Consider the following 17,480-nt stretch of genomic DNA (forward strand, 5'->3'; position numbering starts at 1 on the left):
CATGCATGATAGAGTCCTAGTATGTGTTTATGATGTGACCTTTCCTTACTTTTTTAATCCTAGCCGTATACCAAGCATGATAGAGTTCTAATCCAATGTGGATTTTTTGTGTGATATGAATTTTTTAATACGAAATGAATTCTTAGAATAATACAGACCGTGAATAATATAGACCGTTGGATCTTCATAAAATCCAACGGTGCAAATTTTTATGTTTTTTAGATTAATGTGGGAATTTTTAGACTCTCTCGGTGAATGCGGTGACTTCTTTTAACACTTTTTTAATAATATAATAGATAGATTGTCCAAAGTTTGGGCGCAAAGGGTCGGCATTTTCGCATCATCATGTATGACACCATTGTAGCCATGGTATTATATACGCCGCCGCTCCGGAAAGAGGGAACCGAGCTGCTTTCACCCACCTGCCATTATCATCTCGCTCCCCTTCGCTTCGCTCTCCTTGCATCTCGCCGGCCAGCCGTGTGCTGCTCTCTGCCTCTGCGCGTGCGCCCACAGGCCAAAAGCCTTTCCGCAGCCTCCGCTGTGCGCATTGGAGCGGCGGCGCCGGGGGGAATTGATCCATGGCGGGCCTCGGGTTCGAGGAGACCGAGCTCCGGCTCGGCCTGCCCGGCGGCGGGAGCGACGCCGCGGCCGCGAGGAAGCGGGGCTTCGAGGAGACCATCGACCTCAAGCTGAAGCTGGAGCAGCCGGCGTCGTCGGCCGCGGCGCGTGTCCAGTGGCGGAGCCAGAAATTTGAGGCTGAGTATGCCAAGTTTCAAAGCAAATATACAATATAATGGACGATAAATTATAATGATCATAACAAATCCATAATAGTAACCAAAATTTAAGTTCTAAACATGAATAATTAAACAATATTACAGAACAGTGGTCCGAGAGGGCCACCGGTCAGAGGAGGGCCTTGGACGTCGTTGTCTTGGCCGCCGGTGCCCGGTGGGCTGGTGGTATGCACCTTCTATTTTTCACAACTCGCGCTAGTAGGAGAGGACGCAAGCCATGGCCCATGTGGGCGAGGACATGAGGTCGCGAGGCCGTCAGGTCTCCGATTGCCGATCACCAGAGTGGGGGAGCATCCGAAAGGAGAGCCACCGTCCCGTCGAGCACCGACTGGACGCGACTCGCATAGCAGGACACGAGTGGTACTCCACAGCGTTGAGATCACATGAGGGACGTAAGTTTCTGCATTTCTAGGCTTGGTTCGTGAGCTTTGGTGTATTGAGCCAATGAACCATATTTGACAGTATAAGAGCAACTCCAAAAGACTCTCTATATCTTTCTTCTCATTGCTAGGAATAGAGATTTTGATGGAAAAATACCCTACAACAGTTTCTCTAAGTGGCTATCCAAATGTAGCCATCCCTTGTTCTGTATTTCTTGCTAACTAAAGATAGATAACGAAAATGGCTTTCTAGAGTGTACACAAGATATATAAAAGCTGTTGGAGAGTGAAAACATATAGAAAACAACTTTGATGTAGAAGACTCTTCAAATGATAATTTAGATAGTGTGTTTTAGAAAGACTCTTGGAGATGCATCTATATATCTTTACTAGTATTTTCTTCCAAATCTTGGGTATGCCAAGGAATACAGGGGCATACCCCTAGCTCCGCCCATGCGCGTGTCGACAAGGAAGCAGAGGAGGACGATGAGGCCGAGGAGGAGGCAGCGGCGGCCGATGTCGTCGCCGCCGCGTCGCCGGCAGCGTCCGCCGCCACCGGCGGAGGTAACAATATGAAGAGGTCGCCGAGCCAGAGCAGCGTGCTCACCGCCGCCGACGCGCAGCCGGACCCCGAGAAGCCTCGCGCGCCCAAGTACGTCCGCCGCCCTCCTCCATCACTTCTAGACTAGTGAATGACGCGCGCCTTCGCGCGTGAGTCTGTGTAATGCGTATAATTTTCTTGATATAGTGATTTTTCAGAGGTCGGTGGTTCATGTTGTTTAATAATATGTGCCTGATAAAGAAAATACATATATTTGTACTAAAGAGCAACAGAGTGATAAATAGTTTATGGATAAACTACTGCAGATGATACATATAGAAGTATTTGACAGGAGCAGTTGTTATATTACAATTTAAATCTCCAATTGGGATAGCTAAGGAGCTGTAGGAGAATAGGAGGGTTCACTAACTTAACAGACATTGTATTTAGGTGGAACTGGCCATGTTACATAGATGCATTAAGTAGTTTGGAAAATGCCGGCATGAGAACAGTTTTCCCTGTGTTCATACTTGGATCATGGACGGTTGAAATGCAGTCGCTGGCATGATGTATCTGTGCCCGCCAATGTAGAACAAATTATCGTCCATTGTAACCTGTAATGGGCTGCATATTCTCCATGAATTAGTGCACAGGTCAAAAATCTCTACGTTAGATATCATGTTGCTTCCATCATACCCTCCCACAGCATACCTGTAATGAGGCAAGCAGCAGTGAGGTCACCTCCAATGCTTAAACTTAAAAGGAATTATATTGCACCTAGGCAAGAGACTGAGTCTTACGGGGCATCCCCCAAGACAGCTACCGAGTGGGTGTGGGATCCTCTTCTCACGCTCATACTTGGAAGCAGCGCCCAGAAACCTTCCCTTGGATCATACCTTTCTGCTGATCTGTGTATTGCAACAATTTTGTTCAATAGGCGAGTAAAAAATGACATCTAAACCACAATTGCAACATTGAAATATTGGTTAGAGAGTTTACTGTAAGTACATGTTGACCCACCAGTTATATAGAGCGCGCTATTAAATGTGGATGCAGCAGGAGCAAATCGCTGGAACAACATAGCACACAAAAGCACGAATGTTAGATCCAAAATCAAACCGTTCAGGATAAATTGGACAAAGGAATCAATTGATGAGCACAGAATGATAAACTGGACAAAGAATACATTAAATTAGAAACAAATAATTGATATCAAAGAAAGAAACAAATAAAATCTGAATGGCAAATTGTGACTGTGAAGTATCATAAATGATGCACTATAGGACAAACAGAAGGTAAAAGCAGATCATTATTGAATAATTATTAGGGAAAGGTAAAGATGCTATTTACCTATGACAATTACTAAATCATCTGGACCCGATGACACCCCATCAAACTGATAAGGAAATCTGATTTCAATGGCCTGCAAGAGTTATTCTCAATAGCTAGTCATGTAAATATGATGCTAGCAATATGCAAAACAAAAGCCAGCCAACCATAATAAGCTTCATAGTCCAATCGCAGTAAAGCTGTAAACAAATCAAATTTGCTTTTACATGGCAGAACATGCATAATAAGAAAAACAGACCAATAAAGTTTAGACATGACAATATATACCAAAAGTTAAACTTTCCCATGAAAGGCGAATCAACCAATACATGAATCTGCAGCATTTCATTAGATCAATAGAGACACAAGAGTATATGAGGAAGCATAATAGAGGTGGAGTACTAACAGAGAAAATGCGCAGCAATCAAATGAAGTTAGATCTTCAAGCATGGGCCGATGCAGTTGTATGAATCCAGTGAAGAACGAACCGTACATTGATTTCTAAATTGAAAAGGGCAACCATATCCAATCTTTGTTTAGTGCAGTAGTACAGGGACCTCCTAAAGGAAAGGGACAGGCCAAGATGACCCTTACCTCTTAGAATACCTTAAGCTGCTTGATTATTCTTGTTGACTTGTCCAGGCACACCCTTTATTAGAGGAGAAACTTGTGTTTTTTTTCCGCAGATCCAACAGTGAGATCTTGCTCAGATTAATTAGAATGCCTATCATCAATGTGTATAGAACTGAATTATGTCAATTGTCAGCGAATAAACTAACTATAATTGAATCTCAAAGGTGGCTTGTATTACATCTGCTTTTCATCAAAGACATGAGGTGCGTGAAGGCAAATAGAAGAGACGACTATACCTTCGCAGTTTGGTCATTGGTGAGCTTGCTTGTATTGTAGTCTTAGTCACTCCATAATAATTTCACTGAGCACTGTGAAGTTAAATGGACATATATCTATCCTAGCATAAAGAAACAAAATATGAGAATGCACAATATAATATCCTTGCCCCATTTTACAGTAAAAAGCATTTCCTTAATCTGCAGTTATAGATGCAAAAAGAATCAATTTTAATCTCTGATTTTGAGCAGCTTTAAAAAGTAAGCACAGCATAGAAATATTTGGGCATAGAAATGTTGCTGTTTTAATTTAGAAATGAAAGCGAAAGGAGGCATTTGGGCAAGTAAATAATTCTCAGGACATTCAAGTATAGATTTGCAAAACGGAAATAAAGATCAAACATGTTTCCTGGAAAGCCTCGAGGTAGCTTTGCTGATGAAATGCAGGTTTTAAAAATGACAGCAGTGCCTAAACATCTGACATAGGCATCGAACATATGATGTGCAACTCCTTTAGAATATATTCCATATGCTAATGCAATAAAAAATTTGATGTTCAACCGGAAATAAGACAAAGGAATGGCATACATTGATCAAGCAAAGAATTAGATTGGCTGCTCTTCCATTCACAATATGCAATAAATAGGCGGGCATGATCAAGGGAAAAAAATATAGGCTTAGAAATTTACCTCTCTTTCCCCTTCCAAATTCCTATCCGTGAATGAGATGCTGATCAGAGTCCAAGGGGGCAGCATAAGGGTCGGCAAGGTCGCGAAATCCGAGTACACGCCGCGGCGGTGTAGATCGACGACGGTGTACGAATAGGAGCCGGCCGCCGCCGCCGCCGCCACCGCGGTCAATGAAGACGGAGAAGGGTCAGGGAGAGGAAGGACAGGAAGGAGGCGAGCAGGATGGAGGAATAGAGGGAGCCGTAGAACAGACTGGGATAGACATGGAGGACTGTCTTACCAGCGGCGGCGAGCACGGACTCCGGGAGCCCCTTGCCCCAGAGCACGACGTCGAATGAGGATTCGAGCAGAGGCTCCGTCACGCCCTGCGAAGCCGTGGAGCGCGTCGTGGAGGTCGGGAGGCGTACACGGAAGTTGCTGAGCACGCGTTAGAGCGCGCTGACGAGCTGCAGAACTGGTTGTCCGGGTGTCGCAGAGCAGAGGCTGCGCCCGCGCAGGAGGGCGAGGCCACGGAGAAGGGCACCGCCGCGAGTCCCATAAACCGCACGTTCGCCACCACCATTGCGTCTTCGCCCTGCACCAGGAAGAGGGGAGCAGAGGCAGCGGCATCATCGACGCCCAGATCGGGTGGCCGATTCGCCGCTGTAGGCCAGCAAAAGCGGGCCCGCCGCAACCAGCTTGCCGACGTCGGATGGAAAGGCGGTGGGAGGAGGCGCAGTCGGGCTCATGACGGAGCCTACACGCACGCTCGCGGCCTGGAGCCAGCGACGTCGTCTACGCAACCGCGTCCTTTAGGGCCGCCTCGGCGGTGTCCGTGCGCCCACGGCCGGGGCGGCGGCGGAGGCGGCGGCGGAGGCGGCGGCTGCGCCCCACGAGCCGGTGGCCGGGCCGGGCCAGCGGCCGCGCCGCTACGGCGGCCGAGGCCGTGTCGGGGGCCGCACCGTTCTGGCGGCCGAGGCCGCGTCCGCGCCGGACGCCGAGGCGGCAGCAGCGGGGCTGCTGTGCCCGCGCGCTTGCAGGCGCAGCGGCGGCGGCGGCGGCGGCTGGGCCGCGGACAGGACCGGCACGCGCGCCGGCGGCCGGTGGAGGCCGTGCTTGGGGGCGGCGGCGGTGGCGGGTGCGCCGCGGACAGGGCGGCACTGGGCCTGTGGCCGGAGAGGAGGAGCAAACGCTGCCGAGAGAGGCCACGATGTCTCTAGAGGAGATATTTTTCCGTGAGCATTCAATTTCTAACGCGTGGGGAGAAACATTGAGAAAAAAAAGCTCACCAGACGCGGTGTGAACGCTAGGAAATACAGTGTTGAGCAGGCATAGAATGTGAACGGTTGGAAAGTTAGCCGGACAACCGAGAAGACATCAAAGCCGTCGAAATGAGATCGGACGCTGGTACAAATTTGGGATGACGTGGACAGCTTCCCTGTGCGCCGTGGGAACGAACTTTCATCTATAGAAATTTCTACGAGTACTTTACGCGCGCTTGCGCGCGTCCTTGCTTTTTTTTTGTTATATAAGATAGTGTTTTTTTCTAAAAAATAAGTCTTTTAAGGTGTATGTATATACTTCGTGAGCAATAAAAGTAAGCTACGAAAAGATTTAGTACTACGGAAAGTGAGTCATTGGTACATATACATAGTACCTACGTAGGTATATACATAGATACATGCGTTTGGTAGGATCTGAATATGCAGCCTCCTAGAAAAAAAAGTTCACGGCGTGGTGCTATATGAGCTCCAACTGCGGCAGTTCCAGTCCGACATCACATAATACTGTCGAGTCATCTGCAATCTCAGTGATAAGAGATGCTTATTGTAAACGGCATTCGGAAACTGCAGCATTGAGGAGTGCAATTGGAGATGGTCCGTTTACAAACATGGTGTTCTTGTAACAGTGGCAGATGTTCCACTTCTCCTTTGTGGAGCTGTAATACAAAAGGTATAGAAAAAAGGAAAAAAAAGACAAATATAACCAAAGTAAAAAGGGAAAATTAGAAGTTACAAATGTGCATTAGAGAAAAGGAATTAGAAGAGGAAATTAAATTAAGTAGTAGTAATTGGAGACATGCAAATTTAGGAGGTGCGTTCGGAGTAAGCAAAGGGAAAGAAAAAGGAGTACCAAGTCTCAATGGGCACAGGGTTTCCAATGTGAAAGGCATAGGTAAGAAAATAATAGTATATTATATGTCATAATAATTTTAGTGAGATATTCCCTTGAATTCTATTAATAGGAGACAGCATGCCTATTGTTATTGCCAATCCGATTTAAGTTTTTATGTAGTCATGGTGCACATATAAGTGCAGGGTCTATGACAGTTTTCTTCTTTTAATTATTAGCAGTGAATCTAGGAAGGTGTAAATCTACAACAGTCTGTAGTGGCGTCGACAGTTATATTTGAAGCCATGGGGTTTGGAAAAGTAAAGAACGCAACATGAAGTATTAGGAAGGTAAGAGTGTAAATAGTATATTACCAGGAATACTGAAGTCGAGGTGGAAGGTGTGACCAATTCAGTTGCAGCTTTTCATTCCAACAACAGGTGATTTTCCACTGTGTAGCAATGAGCAGAAATAAAAAGTAGCACACAATTAGTAATTAAGATGGAAAAATGGTGGTGAACTTGGAAATGTCAGGAAGAGAGCAAGAATGTAGTTAATATGTTACCAGGAATACTGAAGTCGGTGTTGAAGGTGTGACCAAATCAGTTGTAGCTTTTCATTGGAAAAAGGTGATTTCGAACTGTGTAGTAGTGAGAGTTGAAATAAAAAATAGCATACAATTAGGAATTAAAATGAGGAAATGGTGATCATTTGGCAATATGCCATCAGTAGGTTTGTAGCTGACAGCCTGACACTTGAAGGGACGAGAAGCAGTGTTTTTTTTTTTGGAAGCTTTAGGCTGCAGTGGAGTACCTAATGCGGCACCAAGAAAATTAATTGGAGCAGCAGCGGGGAACCTAATGCGGCACCTAGATAATACTAAATCATGTTTGTATAGATCTGTAACTATATAATATCAAAGATTGGGCTGCGCACTTCTGCAGAAGCTAAAAAGTTTCAGCACAGGAAGGAATCAAGACGGACAACCATAAGCGAAACCAAAGTGCCTGACGGAGAACTCAATGGAGCAAGCTAGATCTGAGACAGATTGAATGACGGGTAAAACTGAAGAACGGGAAGGAACTAAACATACCAGATCGAGGGAAAGAAGAGGGGGTCGCCGTCCCTGGACACCGGGACGTGCGGAGCTGGCCAAGGAAGAGCACCTGCAGCAGAGGACGAGGAGGCTGAAGGTGTGGTGGGAGGAGCTCGTTGGAGGAGGAAGTGGGAGGGAGAGGACGGAAGGAGGGAGAGGGGAGAAAGCAAGAAAGGATAACGCGAGAAGGTTTGAGCAGACGAAGGGGGACAACCGGTGCGGAAGAAGCTGCGGGGACCGTCAGATGGATATCGCATGGACCATATAATTTTTGATGTCGTGGACCAATGACGTGCTGAAGAGAGGTGGGTCTTTAACATATAGAAATATGTATGAATTCATATAGCTATAAAATTTATGCATTCCACGCAAAAAGGTCACCTTTTGGTTTTGGGTCTGTGTGTTTCGGGTGATTTGGATCTTTTGACATCCAGAGTTCTAGACTGGACACACTCATACACCCATCATACAGTGCAACAGTGAAGGCGTGATGGATGAACAGCAGGAACAGCGCGGAGAATAAGACAGGCGGGCAACATGTGGGGGCAGGGCACGGACCGGGCCCAGCTAGCTTGCAATGCTGCCGACACGATTTTTTTAATTAAAAAAAGAATTAAAAGAGTCTTCCATTCATTTCCTGCAAAATGTTTTTTTGTTTTTCACGACTCGATCATGCATTACATTAATCATGAACGCTTCTGTGATCTGAACGTACGGCGTCCCGTCTGATGGCGTTTGCAGGGCGCATGCAGGGTTAACCATTTTGTTTTCCGATGAAATCCCGGTGTTTAGCGGAAACGAAATTTCGTTCCGAAATTTCGGTAAATTTCGGTGGATTTCGGTGAATTTTGGACGAAATTTGTTGAATTTTGAAATGAAATATATCAAAAAATACCGAAATTTCGGATCCCGGTAACTAGAAAAACGGAAAAAAACCGAAATTTCGGCGAAATTCCGCCGAAAAGTTAAACCCTGGGCGCATGCGGTGGGGTGGCCGCCCGTCCGGTCGTCGCGCAAGAACATCCTCTCCGTGATGAAAGGCGGCGGCGGCAAGGACGACGGCAAGTCCGGCGGCTGCGCGGCGCCGGCGTTCGTGAAGGTGAGCATGGATGGCGCGCCGTACCTGCGCAAGGTGGACCTGAGGACGTACGGGAGCTACCAGGAGCTGTCCAAGGCGCTCGAGAAGATGTTCAGCTCCTTCACCATCGGTACGTACTGCACATACCTCCCATCCGTACGGACCCTACTGATAACAGCCATGCGTACCTGCTGCCTGAAGCTTGTACGGTGGTTGCTTGGTCCTTAGCTGTCTGTCATGGCTGGCACTGTCCCAGTCCCACCACGGGGACGTATACGTACGGTGTCGGCGTGTACGTATTTCCAATCCAGCTGTACGACGGGATACGGCTGACTATACACGCTGTACGATTTGTCAGTTGCTTAATCAAGAACCGGACAGATACGTTAGAGTTCAACTGCAGTAGTTAGCAACTTGATCCATGATTTGCACATGCAACCCTCCGCCAGTTGTGCTTTCTTCGATTCTCTGCATTTCTGCCCTCATGATCTAGAGATGATGCATGTCGTGCTTTTCTCCAGGCAGCTGCGGCGGGTCGCAGGGGATGAAGGGCATGAACGAGACCAAGCTGGCGGACCTGCTCAGCGGCTCCGAGTACGTGCCCACCTACGAGGACAAGGACGGCGACTGGATGCTCGTCGGCGACGTGCCCTGGGAGTAAGCGCCGCCGCCGCCTCTTTATTTCTCTGACTGATCACCGACACAACCCGAATGTTCTTAGCATCCAAGTCTCTTCTGGGAAACTGCAGGATGTTCGTGGAGTCGTGCAAGCGCCTCCGGATCGTGAAAGGATTGGAAGCCGTCGGTCTCGGTCAGTCTCTGGCTCACAAAACACTGCCATGTTATTCTACCTGACACTGACATGTTCTTCACTCACATGTTCTTTTTGTGTCTGGGCTGTTAATTTCTTCAGCGCCGAGGGCGATGGAGAATTGCAAGAACAGTTGCTAAGGAAGGCACATCGCAAGCGTCCGGCCGGTATTAACTGCAAAGGATGATGGATACGCTTCTCTGCTCAGCTCATCATATTATTAATGTTGTTGATCGAGTTTACTGCCCTGAAAGCCTGTGCCATCAACCATCATCTCAGTTAAGGCGTCTTCATGTATTTTAGTGTGTGTTTTTTTTCGTTCTTTTAGGTTTAGGAACTGCATGCATGTATTGTTGTTGTGGTTAAGTTCCATCTTGTTATATGAAGTACACACACACACACACACACGTAACAAAGATGGTGTCTTTATTGATCGGCATGCGCTTTTTGCATACCTCCCTCTTCAACTTAAATCTTTTTTTTACAGAAAATGTGACCAGCCTGATCTTCAGGTATGCCGTGCCATCTTCTTACATAACAAATAAAACAGAGAGAAGGGATGAGACAGATACGGCCGCGGTTTGTCTAGCATCAACGTTGAATTATTATGATGCTCAATTATCAAGCCGTTAGCTTCCTGATTGCTTGCTTGGTGTCGTGATCCAATAATGATGAGAGGCAATATATTCCTTCAACGCTTTCTGCGTGACTGCATCTGCAAAGAATTGAACAGGGGTCAATGCTTGCGGTGCACACACAGCCGATCGGCTGCTGGGCTTCGAGAGCAGGCGGGCCGGCTGGTGTGTTCGGGGTTTGGGCTGGGCTAGAAGCTAGGTAGCAGGCCGGGTTAGCGGGTTTGGATTAGTTAGAGCTGTTAGCGGGTCTGGTGTAGTTAGAGAATTAGCTTTTGAATTTCAATTGAAGGCCACACTTCAATTTAAATTCCATCCAATTTAGATCAAACAAATAAACTCCAAACAAAACAAATTCTATGAAACTTGAATAACTCTGAATCAAATCACAGTAACATGTTAATGATTCCTAACTCAAATTTATTTATTATTACTAAGAATTTGGGGAAGAGAGAGACCATACTTACATTTGGTTCTGGCTACTAGCACATCGCACAAAAAAAGTTTTTACAATTCATATTTTTTGACATATATTCCGTACAAAAATACAGGATATTGCGTAGCTATTTTTGGAACTAAAAGATTAAGAAAAATTAGGACATGACCAAAGAGTCCATACCGAATGCGATTAGTGGATAGTTAAATTCAAAATTAGAAAATAAAATGATTAGGATTTAACCCAACTGTTAGTAAATAGCTAATTTCAAAATAAAAGAATTAATAAAAAAAATAGTGTATGATCTACAGTGTTAAAAGGAGCGACCATGCTCACCAAGAAGTCTAGAAATTACCACGTTAATCGGAAAAAAAAGAGCATACATCGTTGGATTGTGTTAAGATCTAACGATCTATACTTACTCAAATAGCCTATACACGACTAACAAATACAAATGCAAATTCAGAATTTAAATAATATTCTTTCCTTTCCAAATTAATAGGTGTCTTGCTCAACCTGGATTTCCAAGTTCCCACGTTAACTAAAAATATGGTTGTCCATCCATAGAATGTTTTTAACCATGTGATCAAGATTCAAGCATCATGTTAAAACATTTTAAGTCGGTCACATCATCTTGCTGGTGCACCAAAACACAAAGAAAAAAAGAAAGCACTTGCTGAATACATCTAGCAATTTTTATCATAGCATACGTGAATCAAATGCTAGCAGCGCGGATGGAAGGTACCACACGTTGTGCTTACCGGTGCGTAACTTATAAACTAGCTGATAATATGGATAGATGTTTATGCTTCCTATGATAAAGAAGAATTAATTATAGGCTTTCACTATCCTGGAGGCACACCTAAAGGGCATATAAATTTTTCACATTGAAGCTTAAATATGGTGAAAATTTGTTGACTGCCTTATCTTTAAATTAAAAAATTAAATCAATTTTAACACTGGAGTCTGTTTGGGTCGTTTGCCCTGCACTTTAGCTTGTTCACTGCGTTGTGGATGCGCAATGGAGGAAAACAATTTCCAACTTAGACAATATGTATTGTGAAATAACATTTGAAGGCATGACTGCATTATTATGGCGGCTATAGAGAAGCAAAACTTAATAGCAGCATCTTGCATAGAACTATAATCAAAGGAAATAGACGGAAAAAAGACACATGGATATAAGATCCTAAAATGGTCGAGTAATTACTACCATGCAGAAAAATAGTATTTGTTAGTAAAAATAAGTTCAGCCGGATAGCAGCATATGGAGAACAACTGTACAATCAGAAGATGGAAAAAAAGAATCACATTATTACTAAAAAGCGAGTTCAATCTAGAAAGTGATGAGCCAATAAGTGTCTCTAGATTTGAAAAGCGCAACAGTAACAATGGTATGAAAATAGAGGAACTGCAATGATACCAGCATCGTTCAACCATGTTCAAAGCCACAATATGATCTCAACTAATTCATTCACCGGGTTCAGTATTACCCTACGCGGACTACACTGTTGCTATTACAAAAGTATGGTATCATCACTAGCGACATTGAGAAGCATTATGATTAGTTGATATGGGGCAATATCAATGGGTAATCGAGGGACACAAAAAATAAAGGATGATGGTCTGCTTGGTTGGATACCAAAATATTGGCATGAGAAAATGTGGGCATCCTAATTTTTTATAAACCATTGGTACGTATAGAATCACCTGATTAGGTGGACTATTTTTTTCTACTTCCAACCAAACGAGTGCCAAGATTTATAGGCTTTGCTAATATTTTGGTATGACACATTTTGGAAGCGAATCTATTATTACTTCCAGCAATATATATTGAACAACACACCTAAATATTTTTCTAAAGCTCAGAAATAATTTATTATGAACTGTAACTAAAAAACTCAAGAAAAAATCGCATATCACCAATAAAAAATAAAAAGAAAATATTCACACAAAAAATATTAAATATTTTAGTTACTTTCAGTAAATACCTAAAAGATATGATTCTACATAAGATATTCATTTCTCTTCTAATTCATGTTGAAAAAAATACACCATAGAAAATGACAATAGGAAAAATATAGATGGCACGGATAAAAAAATTATAATAACCGTCTAAACAAAACTATTTGCATCTATTACTTTAAAGCCTAAAAATTATGACACCCACGCTATTTGCATAGGCCATCTTGCTAGTTACATTAAAAAAATAGAAAATTAGTCTTACAGAAGTATTACTTACGTAATCTTATTTCCACCTGGATCATTTTTTTAATAATTTGTAAAGCGATCTAGTAGAATATGTAACAAATAATAATGGGCCTTTAAGCCAATGAAAATTATTGGTCATAATGTTCTATAGGTTTAGTTAAGACAAGTAGCACATACATGTAGCCCACTTATTCAGAATACACAGAGTTGTCTAGCATATTCACTGAAGAGTCCGATGAATACTCACTGAAGAGTCCGATGAATATGCTAGACGACTCTGTGTATCGTCCCTATCGAAGGAGTGCACCCTTCATAACTAGAGTACATCGTCCGGGTTGAAGGAGGAGTCACACTTATTTTGTACCAAAAAATAAAGTCCATTATTACAACCAGCACACTAATGGAGTAGCACACTGACACATTCCTTACTATTTGACAGACGACTTTCGTCAAACTAAGCCTCAGCCTCTGGTGGTGAGACAGCAGAGCTGGAGTTGCCACCAGCCTTGTACGATCTAAGTTGCTCGACAAATTGATCGATGTACCTCTCATGGAGTTCCTTGTCGGCTACAATCGCTTGCTGCTTCAGGGAATTCGCCAGGAAGATCCCTCTGGTTTCTTCCTCCAGCATGACGGCACGGACCGTGCTCGCGACGCCATGGCGGTCGAACGACCCGTTGTTCTCGTCCCTTGCCACCTGCAATCCCACCTTCTTCCCCTCCATGAGGCGTGCGTTGGGCCCTTGATCCCCCCTGATCGGCAGCATGATGAGAGGACGCCCGAACAGAAGCCCCTCGGTGAGCGAGTGCTGCCCGCAGTGCGTCAGGAACCCACCCACGGCGCCGTGCGCCAGCACGCTGACCTGGGGAACCCACCCCGTGGCGACGAGCCCACGGCCACGGGTGCGCTCCTGGAAACCGGGGGGAAGAAGGTCGGCGTCGGGGACGCCGCCGGGGTTCCTAGCTCAGAGCCCAGAGGAAGCGCGCCCCGGCGAGCTCCAGCCCGAGAGCCAGCTCGCGCACCAGCTCCAGGCCCAGCCGCACATCGCTCCCCAGCGCGACGTACACAACCGAGCCCGGCGGGTGCGCGTCCAACCAGCGCACGGCGGCGTGCTCGCCGTCCGCGCGGCCGCCGTCGGGAGACGGCGGCAGGAGGCCGAGCGGCACGACCGGCTTGCGCAGGAGCGGCGCCACCTGCGGGAACAAGTCGGGCTCCCACTCGACGAAGCTCCGGATGACCGCGAACGTGCACCTCTCCAGAGTCCACTCGAAGCGCCGGGTGATGGACGTGCCGCCATGGTTGGAACGGTGTCGTTTGTTCCGCTCCGACAGAATGTTCGGCGGCACGACGGCGGCCGGGTTTCTGGAACTAACAATATACGCGGCGCTCGGGAGAAACATGGCACATGGCACCTAGGAGAATCTGAGATCTGAGATCGAGATGTGGAGGCGAAAGCAAAGTTGCAAGACAACGTTGGCTAGCAACAGTGTGCAAGTGCGAACCTTGTGCTCCAGCGCGGCGGCGGCGGCCCAGTGCTGTAAGCAGTCGACGATCACCCAGTCGGGCCTCCTTTCTCGGTCAGCGCACGCCGCGGCCAGAAACTCGGCGAAGGGCGCGGCGAGGCCGTCGAAGGCCTCGAAGAGGAGCCCGAGCTTGTCCATGGGGATGCTGTTGGTGGATTCGGCGCCGTCGGGGAGCCCCTCGACGCGCGGCGCCGCGGCGGGGCGCAGCAGCGGGAGGCGGGCAACGGTGCCCGGCGTGGAGATGAAGGACACGCGGTGGCCCCGCGACGCCAGGCGCTCGGTGAGCTCCAGGTAGGGGAGCAGGTGGCCGAACCCGAGCCACGGGAAGATCACGATCCGCAGCGGCGGCGGCGGGGATGGGGACCCGGCATCCATGACCATGATGATGGCGCGCGAGCCACCCCAGGAGGAGTGGGCTGCTTGCCGGTGAGGCGTGGCGAGAGGAGCGTGGACTTTTTTTCCTCTGAAAGCAAGGAGGACGAGTGTGTGCGAGTCGAGGTGCACGGACCTCGTGTCCGTGTTCTGTATTCAGCATTCTATAAACCTGAACCAGGAGGAACCGTGCCATGTGCATCTTAACATTTTAGAAATAACCATCAGTTCTATAACTGGGCTGGGCCACCAAACCTAACAAATTAACTGGGCTGGGCCATGCGATTTGGCATCACCACCCTATGAAAAAAAGGAAAATAGCTGTAACATATCAAACGCAACAGTTGAAGGGGTCCAGGATCATTATTGCTCACAAGAGAATACAGGGTCATTGTTACAAATTATTGCCCTACAAGAAACAGATGATGGAATTCGTGTAGCAACTTGTACAACAAACACTATATTGGTTCCGAGGCAATGCAGTAATTACACAAGGAATTAATAAGTTTATGCGGTTCATAATTCGCATAATTGGGTGTGTACAACTGCTCAGTTAACTGGCTCTGGTGATGTCAAGATGCATGGTACCCTGGGTCCAGGCCCGGTCCTGTGGTTTTGGAGGCCCGGGACAGAACTAAGAAGAGGGCCCAACCCAAAACAATACTTGTGAACTAACAATAACACTAGCCTAATAATGCCATATTTTATATAAAACAATTTATAAATATTAATTACCTTGAAATTTCACCTAGCATTTTCGATGCAAAATCATCGATGATGGCATTAATGTTGATATGATCCAATAATTTCTAGTATTGCCCTAGCGAATGCTACTGAATTCTGATAGATGATGGTTCTGACTCCGGTATGATCTGTGAAGATTTCAAAGAGGCAAACTATCATTCTAGAGATATAGGGCATATGCATACAACATATAGATTAATTTTTGACTTTGAAGACGGAAGATCAATGAAGGGGTTAAGGTGCTAGTATAAGATCGACTTACGATTTCACAATTTACATCACAATTCACATTAGGCTCTAGCGTAGTCCTGGCCGGTTGCTAGCAGCCCATGCTTCTTGGTAATGCAAACAGATATCGAGTTTGTCGGCAAAAGTCAGTCGGCGTTAGAGGCGAATTGCATGACGCATGTGAGATTGGAATCTGATCAGTACGAGCAGTGGCGGAACGTGACCCAAGAGCAAGGGGGGGCCAAATTGCAGCACGTGGCTACTAGCTGTGGACTTTGAATGGACAATAATACACCAGAGGCTATGCGTTAATGGGACATTAGAAAAATTCCTTTGGGCAAGCAGGGGCCGGAGCCCAGTTTCGCCTCTACTGAGCTCCGCCCCTGAGTACGAGTAGTCGAAGAGCTAGGACGATACAAAGACTCGAAGAGTCGGAGTCGCGCGTGATGGAGCAACAGTCTGGTATGTGAATCGGCAATTAATCAGATTGATCAGTGTGAGATTAGCTTACTACTTCTTACTTGTCATTTTGATATAGTCCACAATACCAATGTTGTGTACATTCATTTGGAGGCCCCTACGTTTTAGGGGCCCGGGGCGGCCGCGCGGCTCGCCCCCCCCCCCCCCCCCCCCGAAGGGCCGAGTCCGCCTGGTTCTGGCTCCATTCAAAAACAGAAGACAATTCTATTTTTGAGATGAATAGATGGCTCATGTGAAAACTAGAAAAGGCAGATTGGATAATTTTGTAATTAGGTCAGTTAATTTTGTGAATACAATAAATAGGAACCCTCCTTTCTTTAAGCGTTTGCATTGTAGCATCTAGGTTTAGTAGCTTGTCTCTTTGTTTCAATTTTGAAATTACTAAACAAAACTATAATTTTTCTTCCTGGAACGCACAACCAAGCTATACTTTGGCTGAAGTATTCTGTTACATAACCAACAAAAAAAATTCAAACAGTAACCAGGAGTCCAGGACTATCTCAGCAACAAATTCAAACTGTAACTAAGAGCACAACTATTAAACAGTATCTTATGTGGTCTCCATTTCAGCTTAGAGCAAAAGGTTCTCCATCTACCGATGTTCTTAAGGCGTCGCCTGGGCGACGACTAGGCGTCCATGCATGCTCGGGGTCCATGGTGTCCCTATCGCCTTGCCAGGATGCCTATGGCGTCCCCCTCAGGCTCGAGGCATCCGCCTAGGCATCCAAAGGCATTGTCTCGACACCATGTTGAAGCCACAATATGATCTCAACCCATTCACCAGGTTGAGTATTACCCTACGAGGAGTACAGTGTTGCTATTACAAAAGCACAGTATCATCACTAGCGACAATGGGAAGCATTATGATTAGTTGATATGGGACTATATCAATGGGTAATTGAAAGACAAAAAATAAAGGGCGAGGGTCTACTTGGTTGGGTACCAAAATATTGGTATGAGAAAATGTAGGCATACCAAAATATGGGCATGCTAATTTTTTGACCTTCAACCAATAGAGTGCCAAGATTTATAGGCTTTGCTCATATTTTGGTGCGGCACATTTTGGAAGCGAATCTATGGTTACTCCTAGCAATATATATTGAACAACACCTAAATCTTTTCTAAAAGTCTGGAGATAATTTATTATACACGATAACTAAAACAATCAATGGAAAATCGCATATCGCCAAT

At 45.8% G+C, this 17,480-nt stretch overlaps 1 protein-coding gene, 2 long non-coding RNA genes and 1 pseudogene across 11 annotated transcripts; 1 reads left to right on the forward strand and 3 right to left on the reverse strand.

Annotated features, from left to right (window-relative positions):
• The first annotated feature begins 363 nt into the window (after positions 1-363).
• LOC120691082 (auxin-responsive protein IAA30-like) lies at positions 364-10,115 on the forward strand. The gene is made up of 6 exons (XM_039974045.1): positions 364-731; positions 1,651-1,832; positions 8,750-8,982; positions 9,374-9,509; positions 9,602-9,663; positions 9,766-10,115. The coding sequence occupies exons 1-6, from the start codon at positions 582-584 to the stop codon at positions 9,801-9,803; spliced, it is 801 nt and encodes a 266-aa protein (XP_039829979.1). The 5' UTR covers positions 364-581; the 3' UTR covers positions 9,804-10,115.
• On the reverse strand, positions 2,014-5,335 carry LOC120691084. 9 transcript variants are annotated; one of them, XR_005682098.1, is made up of 8 exons: positions 4,588-5,335; positions 3,920-4,015; positions 3,645-3,774; positions 3,457-3,551; positions 3,072-3,250; positions 2,742-2,790; positions 2,522-2,629; positions 2,014-2,432 (listed from the first exon to the last, which is right to left on the reverse strand). It is a non-coding gene; the product is annotated as an uncharacterized LOC120691084 (long non-coding RNA). The 9 variants fall into 9 exon arrangements; XR_005682099.1 differs by having other exon boundaries at positions 3,072-3,144; positions 3,457-3,774; positions 3,920-4,020; positions 4,588-4,627; positions 4,868-5,332; XR_005682096.1 differs by having other exon boundaries at positions 3,072-3,144; positions 4,588-5,332.
• Positions 6,159-8,041, reverse strand: LOC120691083. The gene is made up of 4 exons (XR_005682090.1): positions 7,772-8,041; positions 7,244-7,318; positions 7,053-7,129; positions 6,159-6,505 (listed from the first exon to the last, which is right to left on the reverse strand). It is a non-coding gene; the product is annotated as an uncharacterized LOC120691083 (long non-coding RNA).
• Positions 10,116-13,271: 3,156 nt separating the features above from the next.
• On the reverse strand, positions 13,272-15,000 carry LOC120693483 (annotated as a pseudogene).
• Between the last annotated feature and the right edge of the window lie 2,480 nt (positions 15,001-17,480).

This window comes from Panicum virgatum, chromosome 9N (assembly GCF_016808335.1).
Source record: "Panicum virgatum strain AP13 chromosome 9N, P.virgatum_v5, whole genome shotgun sequence".
Taxonomy (NCBI): Eukaryota; Viridiplantae; Streptophyta; class Magnoliopsida; order Poales; family Poaceae; genus Panicum; species Panicum virgatum.